Source organism: Gobio gobio, assembly GCF_949357685.1.
Source record: "Gobio gobio genome assembly, chromosome: 1".
NCBI classification, from domain to species: Eukaryota; Metazoa; Chordata; class Actinopteri; order Cypriniformes; family Gobionidae; genus Gobio; species Gobio gobio.
The window spans coordinates 30,584,810-30,600,431 of record NC_137097.1 but is presented as its reverse complement, the minus strand read 5'-3'; the positions used below and the strand labels follow the sequence as shown (position 1 = coordinate 30,600,431).

The 15,622-nt window shown below is 40.9% G+C and overlaps 1 protein-coding gene across 1 annotated transcript in view; it reads right to left on the bottom strand.

Annotated features, from left to right (window-relative positions):
• The window catches only part of bahcc1a (BAH domain and coiled-coil containing 1a), a 118,145-nt gene that overhangs the window by 42,456 nt on the left and 60,067 nt on the right, over positions 1-15,622 (bottom strand). Inside the window, exons 4-8 of the mRNA XM_079825720.1 lie at positions 3,373-3,498; positions 1,058-3,202; positions 658-775; positions 360-565; positions 56-211 (exon numbers count right to left, since the gene is read on the bottom strand). Coding sequence (XP_079681846.1) covers positions 56-211; positions 360-565; positions 658-775; positions 1,058-3,202; positions 3,373-3,498 — 2,751 coding nt within the window. The remainder of the gene's footprint in view (positions 1-55; positions 212-359; positions 566-657; positions 776-1,057; positions 3,203-3,372; positions 3,499-15,622) is intronic.

The following is a 15,622-nucleotide window of genomic DNA, read 5'->3' as shown; positions in this document are numbered from 1 at the left end:
AAATTGAGGATATGAAAGGAATGGAGAATACTAGGCAGAAAGCATCATGGTATACCAAGATGGGTAGCTGGATGGGTGGCAGGCTCGCTGGGCAGCACCACCAGTTGGGTGGAGGGGTCCTGTGGCAGGGGCAGAACTGGCTGAAGAGGGGCAGGCATGGCTGCAGAAAACCCAGGGGGGAGATTCTGGTGGAGAGCTGTGTGGCCAATACCTACAAAAACATTTCGGACAACTTTTAGGATACAACAATGTTGATAATTTTTAAAAACATGAAAGTATATCTAATATATCAATAAAGCAGACATTTACATATAAGCATCAGAAAGGGCAAACTAAGGGAAAAAGAAAACATTACTGACCATAGGAGTGACCGGTCATCCAGAGGGAGGGACTTCCTGTGCGTGGCATCCAGTGGTGGTGAGCAGAGTGTGTATGTGAGGCCGGGTCTCCTAATTGGCTTGACTGCATTGAAGTGCCACCTGGCACCATGATATGAGAGGTGAGTTCACCATGGCAACTGTTAGAGGGATGGATGTGTGCAAATTCCACTCTTTCCTTGTTATCCCTGCAAAGCCAGATTGGAGACAGGTGAAAGGTCAAAGGTTGAGCAAGTGTTACAAGTGAAAAAAAAAAGTGTGTGCAGGGTGGATCATTCACCTGATAAACACGTCTCGTTCTCTCTCTAGGCACCGGTGGTGGCCCATGTGCTCTACATTTGTCCTTTTCCTCTCCTCCTCTCCAGGTAAATCTGAAGGATACATGGAGCGTGGAGTGCCTAAAATGGTAAATAAATTTACATCAATGATTTTCTCTCATCTGCAACTCTCTCTGTTATTGGCACTCAGCATGCAAACAGCTGTCGAGCAGCCTTTTTCTACGGTGGCATGTGTGCTCTCTCTCCCTCTGTATCGGCATTTTCAGGAGTAAGAGGGAAAAGCTGTTTCCACTTTGGGTCTTGGCGAGTTCTGCTATTTGTTTTTAATCAGTGAAGTCTTCCAGAGGTCATGAATAAACAAACTGCTCTGCTCTGCCCTGACAGATCAAAGGTCAAGCTTACCTTTCATGGTGGAGTGCACCCGCCCCTGTCGACTGCTGGGATGGCTGCCTGATGCTTGGCATGGAGGGTCTCTCTGTCTTGCCACAGCAACTGCAATCCCTACTGGAGGCTGTCGTACCTCCCCCTCTGCATGTGGGGCCTCTCCTATCTCTCGGCCACGTCCCCCGCAATCAGCTCGCTCGTTTTCATGGCTTTGGCCTTTCCTGGAGGGTAGGGTCTGCTTGCCTCCCTGGATAGAGCAACTGGTGCCATTTTGCGTTTTGAGGTTCCCGAGCCCTCCAAAGGGGCTCTTCTGGGAAAGGAGGAGAGGCTGCTGGTTGCTGTACTTCAGAAGGTTCTTCATAGCACTACTCTCTCCCTGTGAGCTTGTGACCTCCTGCTGGTTTTGAGGAGGAGCTGGATGAAGGGGAGGAGGAGGGGGGCCCATTCCTGCTGTCTGGTGCTGCTGTTGTGTAGGCGGTCTGTTGTTGGTAGCTCCACTGTTAGATTCCATGTAAGCTTTGTGCTGGTTCTCTTCAGAGTGGATGTGATGAGGTTGCATGTCCCAATGCAGCACTGATGGCTGCTGATGTGGGTGATGATGTGCACTGTTGTTGTAGCCATAAGGATTTTCCATCTTCTGCTTCATCTCCTGGTTTCCGTTAGCCTGGGCCATGTCTACGCCAGGGGTATCCGGGCCAGCCCTACTGTGCTGTTGGTGACGAATGCGGGCAACCTTCTGTCCATCTCGCTGCATGGAGCAGCTTCCATGTCCTCCTCCACCCATGTGCTGGGCCATGTTCTTCCCAGCAAGAGGTGAGGGAATGGTTGGAGGCCCAGAGTGTGAGCAGTCCCTGTAGGGCTGGGAACTGGTATTGGGTTGATTGGGTAAAGGATGGACAGCTTTTGACTCTTGAGTCAGTGTTGATCTGAAGATGTCCGTTTCCATACTGTTAATGCAGTCAGCGCTGCGGGAGCGCACAGTCTGGTGTTGATGGGAATGGCTCTGCTGCTGCTGTTGTTGCTGCTGCTGCTGTAGGTGATGGTGGTGGTTGTGGTTGTGCATCCAGTCAGGGGCTTTTTCAGCTTTTCTGTAAGGATGCTGCTGCTGGGTTGGAGGCTGTTGCTGTTGTTTCCTGGGCCAGTTACCATGATGCCCCCCATTGCCTGACTTTTCCATTGCCTTGTCCTTGACACTGTTCCCTCCGCCCCCAACCCCCTGGCACTCAGAGCTACCCATCTGGAAGGGGCCTCCGGTTTTCTCCCCAAGGTGGCTAACAGATGGTACAAATGTGGCTCCAGTCACTTTGGGGTCTCTGCATCCACCACTATTGATCCCTTTATCATGTAAGGAAGTATTTCCCATGGGGGCTGGCGGTGGAGGGCAGAAAAAGTCAGGGTGATGGTGTGAGTGACGGTTGTGGTTTGCATGATGGGGGTGGCCAGGATGGAGCTGTAGACAGTGGAAGCCACCTGGATGCCCCCCGCCAGCAGCAGAGGCCATGGGCAGCGGAGGAGGCACTGAGTAGGACAGCGAATGGTGCATTGCCTGACCTCGCTCCAGACAGTCCGTAGGAGGCTGTTCACTGATCCGCATCTCTCCACTTATTGCCTCTTTACCACAGCGCCCGTTAGTGCCACCACCCAAATGTCTGTTTTGGACATTATTGGACCCTACATTTCTACCCACCACATCCCCACTGCAAGTATTCATGGAGCCCTTTGCCCCAGTCCCATGGTCCCCATTTAGCATCTTCCCATTGAGCAGACAGGCACTAAGAGGTTTTCCCATGCTTTGTGGATGCTCCTTGTACTCCATAGGCAGAGTGGCTTTATGTCCTCTGCCGTTCATCTCTTCCATAGTGACTGGGTGTTGTGGGTGGAGCTGGGGTTGATGGGAGTGATGATGGGGTAGTTGGTGGTGATGGCGGTCTTTAGAATCATGTTTACTACTAGACCTGTCCTTCTCTTTTGCAGCTGAAACCACACCTCTGTCTAAGCTAGGCTCTTTAAGGCCCTTGTGTAGGCCCACCCCACTTCCTGCATCTCTGTCCCTGCTGCATGAGCCCTGGGGTTGTCCTGATCCTGCCCTTGACATGGGCTGGATGTTGTGATTGGCCGAGATGAGTGGGGGCTGGGACGGAAGGCTTCTTAAATAGAAGTTCTCTGTGAAACAGATCAGATATAGCTGTTAATTATTTAAATTAGTGCTCTTAATCTTTCATTTAGGGTCCATTTATGCAACTATGTTGGAACTAACATATTTGGACACTACAAAAGAGAAGTTGAGTTGCAAATAAAGTAGAAAGGTTTTATGAAATTGTAATTGTGCCAACCTTTTTGTGTATCGTAAAACCGGTGCTGTCCATAGAGGACCCCACTGTTGGCATGGTGATCCAAATGGCTTATGGGAAGAAAGGTGTGGGCTAGACTCCCTGAGAAGCGAGGATACCCTGGGACTGCTGTGGGGAAAAAAGAGGGTGTGCACATCAGTGGAAAGGTCCAGAGAGACAAAAAATACAGAAATAAAGGCTAAGACAATTGTAGACATAGCAAAAGAAGATGTGGAAGTAAGAGTGAGAAGGAGAGAGAGCAATAAATCTGTAAGTAAAGCAAATAAAGCAAATCTCTGATAACAAGACAATAATCACTGAGCCACAATTCTTTTTGGCCGTAAGCGTTTTGGTCCAGATTTAATCCCCCTGTTCCAATGCAGCTGGTGTTCCATATTCACCAATAACCACAGGCTTTGCATGTCATATTTGCCATTCCTATTTGGGTATCCAAATGCAAACAAGAAGACAAGTTCAGTCTAGGGGATTGAAGTAATGGATGCATTTTTGTCTTCTGAACATATGGTTTTCACAGTGCAAATCTCACCAAGTTCCCAGTGCTGAGGTAAGAGATAACACAGTAAAACAATAAGCAAAGAGTCCTCAAAGCAGAACACGTGGTGGTTTAAGAAAGAGGCCAAAGATCAACTTTATTTCAGCTGTCTCAACTCTCCAAAATCTGCCACTAACACAACAGAGCCATCAGGACAGAATTTACAAGAAAACCAAACACCTTTTGAGCACAAGCTTTAGAAGCTTAATAAAGGCAAGAAGACAAGCCTTGCAACCTTTAAATATCTGATAAATGTTAGCCTTGTTACTGTCTGGGACAATTACAGTGCTCTGATTGATATGACATTTATAATACTTATAATAGAGTGATGTATGTCATTTTTTTTTAAAAATACATTACTGAGAATCAGAAAACATTTCCTGATCCATCAAAAACAGTTAGTCAGTTAACCTGCTGCAACCTGGATGGTTTATATGGAAAGGTGGGGTAATGTGATAATTACCAGAGCCTCTCAGTCAATTTTCTGTCCAGTCAGTATTTGGTTTGTTTGCTTTTACTTTTTACAGACAATGCAAGTAAACATTACAGTGTCTTTTACCCTCTAAAAATACCCTGAACGAATCTGGAAAATAATCGGACCTAAGTGGACTGTAAAGTCCTTGTTTCCTGATTGTAAGTCATTGTTTCTCAAGTTCTGTCTGAAGTGAACATTAGTCAATGACAAGGCATAATAATATAGGGTTTTTTGATTATGGCAAATATCATAATCACAATCATTTTGTAATCACAATTATTTAACATTATTAGGAATGGATAATCTGACCAGCATCTTATATGAGACTTTTTTTGTTGTTGCTGAAAATAAAGTTATGATATAATTTTAGATACCAGTGAAAATTTCTTAATTCTTTATACCAATTTCAGTTCCACAGCAGAAACTACTAGGCTAACTAAAATAAACATTCCATAATACAACAAAACCGAGGACGAAAATTACAAACAATAGTACAAATGAAATAAACAATGCTTTAAGTTTTTTCATGTTAGTCTAACAGTATATCAAGCAAATAATGAAATGTAAAAAATTAAACATTAAACGTCTTCACTGTATGAATTAAATTTACAGTGGATATAAAAAACAGTTAAAAAATCTGTTATTTGTGAAGAAAAAAATAAAACAAAGATAAATCATATCAGAACTTTTGTATGCTTAATGTAAAAATGACAACCTGAGAAAAAATAAAAAACTTCCTCAAGCATAAATGTGCACAAATCTGCACTAAAACTTAGTTGAAACTAGCCTGGCTCCGCCCTCCTACGTACTTCCGCTCAATTTTCATTTTCCTTCAGTACTACGTCTGGGACTGCGGTGTATGCTTAGGTTTTCCCCCGAACAATTTTTTACCGGTCCAATCAGCGCACAGAGGGAGTGGCTGAGAGCGATGACGTAGATGTCGTGCGCTAGTTTGAGTTGTAGTTCAGTAATGGCGTCGGAGAAAGATACGAGTGTGTGGCAGCGCTGACGAATGTCCAGAAGTTAAAAGTGTGGCGAGGTGGACGAGCGAGCGAGACCGGTGTGCGTGATTGAGACACACCGGTCTCGAGTCCTCTCTTGAGGGAGCACGGAGGCATATAAGGGCGAGCGACACCGGTGAAGGACGAGAGAGGACCAGGCCTGGATTTTAAGGTGGGTTTTGTTATGTTTGTGCGCGGCAGTCGTCCGTGAGGGGCTGCCGCTTTTACTTTCATTTTGTGTTTATTATTTGATTAAAAGTTGTTAAACGTTCGCCGGTTCCCGCCTCCTTCTTCCCTGAACAAACGAACTCCCGTTACACGGAGCAAGAACAGTCACTGCTGTACTGCTGATGTTGTGGTCCGGGAAAAGTCTTTTCCAGCTCGCTCCGTTAGTGGTGAAGGAGTTGGCTGAAGCCGTCCGTCTCCCACCACCCGCGAGAAAAACCCAGGCTGAATTATCGACTTTTGACAAACACCAAGGTCGTGTGGTAATGTAATTGCTGTCCGAATCCACATCTCTGAGTTTTCAAGAATATATCACTTCAAAACTCACTGTTTATATCCTTTATAGACCCTTTCAGAGCACTGCGCGGTTGCGTGAGCTGTAATTTGCATTTCTAGACTTGTATTTCTTTAAATACTGGCAAGTGTTTACAAGAGCAAAATATTTCACCACCGCTCAAAAAATAAAAGAAGAAAAGCACGTAAACATTTGAATTGGGCTGTTATTCAAGGCAGCATTTATTCTTATCATACTAAGCATATGACATTTTATTGACAGCATACAATCATGTTATGATTGCACGAGATATGCACCACGAGAGCAGCGCGTTCCGAACACAAAACTCTCCTCTCCACCGTGAATAAATAACAATCCGAATGCACGAGGTTTTATCACTGATACTGAGGTGGTGTGCGCAGTTAATGTGAGAATCAAAGGCGAACGGCGCGTGACATACGTCATGACCAAACGTTAGCGATTGGTTAGGCAGATTCAGAGTGACTCTTGGCAGATCCAATAGTTTTAAACTTCAACAGAGAACCCGCCTTCAAGGAAGTAAACGCTTGTCAATGGAGAGTGGCCAGACTCTATGTACAAATTAAATGTACGAGAGTCTGGTAAAACCAGGCTAAGTTGAAACCACCTTTGATTTTATTTCAGCCCTCAGTCTGTTTGGATAGGAGTCTATTGGCTTGACTTGGGAATATTTTCCCACTCTTCTTTGTAAAAACGGTCCAGATTAGTTAAATTGCGATTAGTTAAATCTCCCGTGCACAGCCCTCTTCAGGTCCCCCCACTCTTACTCCCCTTCATCTTTCTGGCTGAAGCAATTATTTTGTTGATGTAGATGTGTTTTGAATCATTACCATGCTGAAAGGTGAAAGTTCTCTTCATTTTCAGCTCTCTAGCACTATGATTTTCAATCCTGGTCCTGTGGACCCACCTCTACCTTATTTAACACACCTGATTCAGATCACTAGCTCATTAATTGAGAGCTTATGAACTGAATGTGTCAGATAATAACATTTACAGAGCATTGAGTCCCCAGGACCAGGATTGAAAACCACTGGCCTAGCAGAGCCAAAATCTATTTATTTATGATTCCCTCCACCTTCACTAAAGCCCCAGTTCCAGTTGAAGAAAAGTAGCCCCAAAGCATGATGCTGCCACCACCATGCGTCACTGTGGGTATTGTGTTCTTTTGCTGATGTGCTGTGTTGTTTTCGTGCCAATTTTAGCCAACAAGTTCAATCTTTGTCTCATCAAGATCATAACACATTTTTCCACATGGGTTTTGGGTGACTGGATGTATGTTTTTAAAAAGTTTAGCTGGGCTTGGATGTTTTTTCTAGTTAGAAAAGGCTTGTGTTTTGCCGCCCTGCCCCATAGCCCTGACAGATGAAGAATACGGGAGATTGTCACATGTAGGGAGCAACCAATACTTGCCAGAAAGAGCTCTTTTAATGCTGCTGTAGGCCTTTTGACAGCCTTCCTGACCAGTTTTCTCTTTGTTTTTTATTATCATTTGTTGATGGACACCCTGTTCTTGATAATGTCATTGTTGTGCCATACTTTATCAACTTGTTGATGACTGTTGATCACTGTGTTCTATAGTACAGTATATATCTAATATGATCTAAAAATTTCCTTTTTTTTGTAGCCATCATCTGAGCGATACTTTTTAACAATGAGATTTGATGCTTCAAAAGCTCTTTGTGGCCCATTGCTCTTGTAGTAGCATGCAACCAGGAAAATGTCAAATAGCCTATTTGTTTTCACTTTTCGATTTACGCAAGTAGACGCTGAGTTTCGGTTCATTTTTGTGACGCGCTCCAGAAAGAAGTTAATGGAGAACTAGATGAAAGAAAGCGAAACATTTATTTTACAAAAGCATGTTATGTTGTTGTTGTGAGTGCACACAAATAAAAGTAGATATTCAGTTTCAAATGATGTCTTACTCTTATCTGTATAACCAAAAATTATATTATTTGAAGCTCTTTCCGCTGTTATCAGGAAACAAATCGCACTCCTTGTAGCGTTGTTGCAAGATGTATATTTGCAATAAATATATGCAAAAGCCAAAGAGTATGAAGAAACATTATTGTTGATTATTGTTAATTGAAAAAAGGAAAATCAAGCCATTTCTAATTTCTCTACATTTTGTTTTAAGTAGAAAAATCAAATGACCAAAAGATAATATCAAAAGTATACTTTGCTTGTCCATATTTCACTCCATCTTGGGATGCACGCACAGAAAGCCGCTTCATTTTTTTGTGTTCCACTCAAGAAAGTCATACAGCAGAGCTGCACGATTCTGGATAAACTTAGAATCACAATTTTTTTGTTTAAAATAGAGAACAATTCTTCCATGATTTTTAATGGACAATGAAATATCATGTAATTTACTAGAGGTTTTGACAAATTAATGATTCAATGATTCACTCATAAAGACTTTACTTGATTCATTACTGGATGAATCAGCATTTATGAACGAAACTAAGTTGCTTTCAAAAGGTGATTTTGATCACTATACCATAGACATCAGTGTTTATTTCTGAACTTTAAACTTTTATCCCAGTACTTCTGTGATCATTTGAATTATTGTAACAGAAATTATACTGTGTGGTTGAAAGTACTAAAAGTAAGTTTAAATGTTCGCTGTGATCGTACTTTTGGTTTGATAGACATAGCCGAATCGTTGTCATTTAGAAATAAGATTGCGTGGAAGTTTGAATTGAGAGCGCAATCTTTTAATGATTAATTGTGCAGCTCTATCATACAGGCTTGGAATGATATGAGTAAACGATTACAAAATTACAATTTTTGTGAACTATCCCTATCATGCAATTCAGACTGAAGAATATAAAAATCCTTCCAAATCAAATGGAGGCTCGTTTTTTCTTTAGACACATAGGTGATAATTGCAAGCTCCTTTTTTTATTCTTACTGCCTGTCAGCATTAATAAGCACACTCATTTATGTCAATTCATTTAAGAATGGAAAAAAATAAGGCTCCTTTTGAACAATACATTTATTTTGTGGGTTATGCAAAAGTGTGATACAAGCTTGCGTTATGCAAATCAGTCTTCAGCTGTTTCTCTGTTTTCTTTGTGTTTCTACGTGTGACACTTGGCAGCGTAATCCCGTTTCACAGTGACGTCTGGCTGCACCCGATAGTGGCTGGTTGCTCGGCGCTAAGCAGAGCCTCTCAGGGCACGTGAGCGGCACCACTGGGCATTGCACTGCATATTCAGCCGTTAATCTGGGCAGGACAAGGGAAGGTGCTGTGCCAGCGGGCTAGATGAGGAAGGTTTTACTGCTTAGTGCTGACATTAATGCTGCTAACACTATTGCACTCACAGAAACGGCAGCTGTCTGCAAGTGATTGACACCAGCTCACTCAGCACATGCAGAACTGTTATTATCTGAGCAAGATGCTACTGCAGGATATTCACAGGCAAAACCGGAGGCTTTTCTCCGAATCAGCAAAAAATAAGAGGATCACTGCACCTAAACAGCACATAAAAAAACATACCAGGACCATAATACATTTGGAAAACTGTTTGGAATTTGTAAAATATAACTTTAATTTGGTTTTGCCATAGAATGGTGCCATGGCTCTATGACAGGTTCATTCCCCCTGCACCATCCTGGTGCCTTGCCCTGATTAAATGCCTTGCAAACAGATCCAATTGTGATAGCTTGTGGCTGTTGGCTTGAAATACACTCTAAAAAAAAGGTTCTATATGGCACCAAAAATGGTTCTTGGCTCGTAATCATAGGGGAACCTTTTTTAGTGCTATATAGCACCAATTTTGGTGCTTCAGTGGTTCTTCAGCGGTTCTTTGACTAAGGTGCTATATAGCACCTCTGAAGAACCGCTGAAGAACCACTGAAGCACCAAAATTGGTGCTATATAGCACTATATATAATCTGTAGTCTGTTATCTGTAGATAATTATAAGATTTCATTTTATTCACATATAAACCTTAGCAAACATAAACAGAATCACAACCGTACTTGCTTGACCCACAAGAACAAATGTCATTGGTTCTTGAGGAAGCTCAAACATGCTGCATAACACAGGAATGAACCTCATTGGTTCTTGCAGAAGCTCAAACGTGCTGCGTAACACGAGAATGAACCTTATTGGTTCTTGAGGAAGCTCAAACGTGCTGCATAACACGAGAATGAACCTCATTGGTACTTGAGGAAGCTCAAACGTGCTGCATAACACGAGAATGAACCTCATTGGTACTTGAGGAAGCTCAAACGTGCTGCATAACACGAGAATGAACCTCATTGGTACTTGAGGAAGCTCAAACGTGCTGCATAACACGAGAATGAACCTCATTGGTACTTGAGGAAGCTCAAACGTGCTGCATAACACGAGAATGAACCTCATTGGTTCTCGAGGAAGCTCAAACATGCTGCGTAACACAGGAGTGAACCTCATTGGTTCTTGCAGAAGCTCAAACGTGCACGAGAATGAACCTCGTTGGTTCTCATGCTTGAGCTTCTGTTTACCATATCTGATTTGTGAAGTGATGAATGTTTATATGTGAATAAAAGCCTAAATTGAATCTGTCATCGTATATAGCAATCGTGTCTCTTCAGAAAATTTGGACTAAACCACTCTTTGCTTTTACAATCACTTTAGGAACTTTTTGAAGCAACAAAGTGGTAGTTGCATAGATTCAATGGAGGGACAGAAATCTCTTAAATCAAATTACTAATATCTTCATTTGTGTTTCAAAGATTAACGAAAGTCTTAACCTCTTAACAAGCGCCCCATTTTTTAGGAATTCTTTGAAAACGATATACCCAAATGAAAATGTCTGCAGCTCTTAAACCCTATGGTCTATATTCATAAACCTGGTCTTATTTTAAACTAGACACTTGAAATATTGCTACCCAAGAGTCATAATAACTCAAAGTAATATGGGAACAGAGTAATATACATGTAAATATACATGTAAGTGACTCACGTTTTTTGTTTTTTGTTTTCACTTAGGGAAAAAAATATTATAATTTAATGTTAAGAGCCTGAAAATAACTTAAATATAAAACTGAATGTCTAATCATGTCATGATTCAAATATGAGGATGATTCTCTCAGTAATGTGGCTTCTGTGAGCTTTTATGTCAAGAAAAGTCTAGGCGTCATTTCAAAAAGGCCATTTATTTCAGAACATTTGCTATTGTAAAGAGTAGTTTTTCATTCAAATAAATCTGCAATAAACTGCAATATACTACTAATTATAATGGATAAACAGTTACTGAAAAACTAAAGCAACTATTTACAGAGATTACAAAGTGTAAAAAACTCATTTAGCTGATGGGAAGCGTCTGTGAGAGACAACGCGCTCCACTGCAGTTGCGCCATGGAGAACGCGCAGCCAGCGCGCAAAAACAGTATTCACCAAAGCCTACTTACGCAAACTGCGCAAGATAATGCCTTTTGATTGGTTACTAAGTCCATCAATCAAACCTTTGTTGGAAAGGCATTGGCTGGGCACCGAGTGCCTTTATCCAACGAAAACCATGGGCGCAATGATTGACAGCTCACCAAGCCTGTAAGGCACTTCCTCTATATGATGCATCCCAGAAGAGTCTCTGATTGAAGGAGAGAGACGAGGGAGGGCTTAAAATACGTGGGAGAAGCTATTCTTGCAGGGGGAGTTTGCCAGACACGGAATAGAATCGATATTTCATTGAAAATGGACATGATTGATCACGCTAACTCAAAACTCTCTTGCAAACAACGGAGGATTTTTAGTTTTTTCCCTATTTTTTCGTTGTTTTGGATTAAAAAGTGGGATGCATTTTGAAGAATGGACTCTTACACAGAGATGTATGCGGGTGTTTATTGGATTCGTCCGATCTGATCTGAACGACAGGAGATGAAAGATGAGTAACGCTGATATTATGCTAATGTTTACATGGATGGTCCTTTAGCGTTTCATTTAACCCTTTCCTCTCTGGTGTATTTATTGCAAAAACAAGTTCAGAACATGAATCTTGAGTGTTTTAGCTTTCAAATGATGCATAGTTTGTGATAGTTGATTGAATATTTTGTATAAAACAAAAGTAAATAAAAGTACACACCCCCCCACTTCCGTCAACCCCCCCGTCCACGATCCGATGCGGGTTAAGAAGTTAAAGGTTTAGAACAACTAACTAACCCTTTAATTAACTTGACAGGATTGATAAGTTACAATTCAGTAAATCCTGTCATTCCATTCAAATTTCACTTTAACAGTCAGTGGGTTGTGGCAAATAAATTGAATAGGAGACTTTTTTTTTTATATACTCACGCAAACCAGTTAAAAGGTCACTACCATATGAGCTAATTCCCTGACAATAAAGCTGATTTTTTTTAAGAGAGCTGGAACTTCTGCAAACGCTAATGGTACACAATTTGCACATTCCTGTTAATCCTATCTCTCAATCTTTCTATTCACATGGACAGCCAATCCTTCTCCCAGTGTCTGCTCATGACAGCGCATACACGCGTGCATCTGTAAATAGCCCAGAGTAAATTGTTTAAGGAGAGACAGAGAGGAGCAGATAAAGCTGGCTGTCGAGATTGCAAATTGAGAAGAAGTGACAGAGTAGTACAAAAATGGCTGAGGGTGAAGAGGAAAGACAGGAGGATGGGAGGAGGTGAATGGGACTCATCAGGACTGCTAATTGAAAGGAAGTGATGGAGCCTGGCAATGGAGGAGGGGAACGATAGAGACAAGACATGATTGGATTGAGAGAGATGAAACAAGTGAAGCATGAGGGCTATAAAGAGACAGAAGCCCCTTTTCCACCATCAGGGTGCCTGAGCTGGTGTCCAAACTGCAACTGCTCCCCCATGAAAATTACTTCATACTGGCCCAAAAAGGGTTTTGAACCAGGAGCCGCTAATATTAGACAACATTAGCAACCATATACATTTTATAATCAATACAGCTACACTGGAAATGTGTGATGTGGCAATATGATGGCTCTCCTAGTTTTTTTCATTGTCTAAAATTATTTAGATAAATGATGTGTGTGAGAATTGCTTGCTTTACATTTAAAAATGTAAATTAAAATGTAATTATTTGAAAGACTCTCAAACAAAGATGGGATTGTTATGTCACTGTTCGGCTCTCAAGCCAGTGGGAAAAAAAGCTGATTGAGAGATAATGGAGAGATATTCGAGAGATGTTCGAGAGACGTTTGAGAGACGTTTGAGGGATATTTGAGAGATGTTTGAGAGATATTCAAGATATATTCGAGAGACGTTCGAGAGACGTTTGAGGGATATTTGAGAGATACTCGAGAGACATTTGAGAGACGTTTGAGGGATATTCGAGAGACGTTTGAGAGACGTTTGAGGGATATTCGAGAGATGTTCGAGAGACATTTGAGAGACGTTTGAGGGATATTTGAGAGATGTTTGAGAGATATTCAAGATATATTCAAGAGATGTTCGAGATATATTTGAGAGATGTTTGAGAGATGTTTGAGAGATGTGTGGGAGATATTTGAGAGATATGTGGGAGATATTTGAGAGATGTTGGAGAGATGTTTGAGAGATGTTTGAGGGATATTTGAGGGATATTTGAGAGACGTTTGAGAGATGTTTGAGGGAAATATTGAGATATTTGAGAGATGTTTGAGAGATATTTGAGAAATATGTGGGAGATATTTGAGAGATGTTTGAGAGATATGTGGGAGATGTTTGAGAGATATTTAAGAGATGTTTGAGAGATGTTTGAGGGATATTTGTGAGATGTTTGAGAGATATTTGAGAGATGTTTGAGAGATGTTTGAGAGATGTTTGAGAGATATTTGAGGGATATATTGAGAGATGTTTGAGAGATATTTGAGAGATGTTTGAGAGATGTTTGAGAGATGTTTGAGAGATGTTTGAGAGATGTTTGAGAGATGTTTGAGAGATGTTTGAGGGATATTTGTGAGATGTTTGAGAGATGTTTGAGAGATGTTTGAGAGATGTTTGAGAGATATTTGAGGGATATATTGAGAGATATTTGAGGGATATATTGAGAGATGTTTGAGAGATGTTTGAGGGATATTTGGGAGATGTTTGAGAGATGTTTGCAGATTCCCCGACCAAGCACTGGCTCTGGCACAAGGACTAGCATAATTTAAGTGAAAAAAGGGGTAGGAAAGAGAAAGCAGGAAAGCAAGAGGACGGCAGCCTCTGTTTGGCACAGTTAAAGCTGTAATTTGGACACAGACCAACTGGCAATGGGCCTGTCAGGCTTTCCCTGTATTTTCTCTATTTCCCCCTCCTACAAAAGAAATGTAACATAGTTGTGCAAAAGGTTCAACCCGGCACTCAGGAGGAGTTCAATAGTCCGTAATAGGTGCTCTTGGGGTAGGGAAAAATCCAATGACACAAAAAAGGCAGGTCCCAGGCACTCAGTCAGACGTAAAAAGATGAGAAGGAATGAATTAAAAAGCCTTTATTTGGTATGGCTTAAATCATCTTTTAAAAAACTACAAGAGCCAACATGTTTTGACCAACAAATGGTCTTCTTCAGGGCAAAGCAGCCAAAGCAGACATAGTTGTTGTTCATGGGCTGAAGTTATCAGAATGTATGCTGTTGAATTAATAAGCACAGTTATGGCATCATAATTTGTGATTTTTTTTTTTAAATGAAAGACCAAAAGGATAAGCTATGCAGATTTATTTTCACAGCCGCCTTTGCTCATATTTACCAAGGGTAAAAATATTAGGGGAGGGCACTGTATGTTCATTTTAAAAATACAGAAATAAAATTATAAAAAAAAAAAAAAAACGAAATCTTCTGAAAGCATTAAATGAGATCCCATTATAATTTAATATAGCTTTACAGTAGTAAAATAAATATATTTTATTATATGATATGATTAACATCATATTTTTAAATATGATGGTTTCATTATAAATATGGTTGATATGTAATATTTACCATCTTAATCTAACCATGTCATGTCAACAAATGGAAAAGTCAGCCAGCTGTTAATTATCATGTTCATTATTGTGCCTTTCAGCCCAACAGCAGGGGTACCCCAAATACCATACTTTTACATATTCTTCTGTTATTAAAAAAACTGTTGCTTTAATTACCTAGGACAAAAATCAAAATAATTAAGAAGACCTTTGTCTCAAAATATAGACAATTTCATCGATTTGCTACATAAGTCTACTACATAAAAAAAAAATGTAATATTTAATATTACATCAAAATCAAATCAAATTAGCACAGAATCAACTTTGCGTTTCTTTCCGGGAATGTGTTAAGGATCAGCCAAATTTCCACGTGCATCCTCGAAAGTGGTTGTTAAGAAAAGTGCTGAGCTGAATTTGTGCGCCATTTAGTGGTTTAACAGCGAATAAAGTAAAATGTGCCTTTTACCCCGGTGTGCCTTTAGCCCATTGTACCATATTCAGTTGTCACAATGAATCAGGTGAGGACCATATTTGATAAAAAACACAATATAATTAGAAATAAATTATGTTATTATAAACAATTCACACAAAGCACAAGGAATTTTTGGATGTCTCGAAGGGCTCTTGCAGATACACTTATGCTGATGCTGGTAGGAAACTCGGTCCCACAGGGTGCAGAGGATAGGCTGGGTAATTGTGCTTCTCATTTTGATCACTTGCATTTTTATGCAAACTGGAGAAAAGACAATTTGCAATTATCTTAAATAGGAGAGAGCAGAATGATGCTG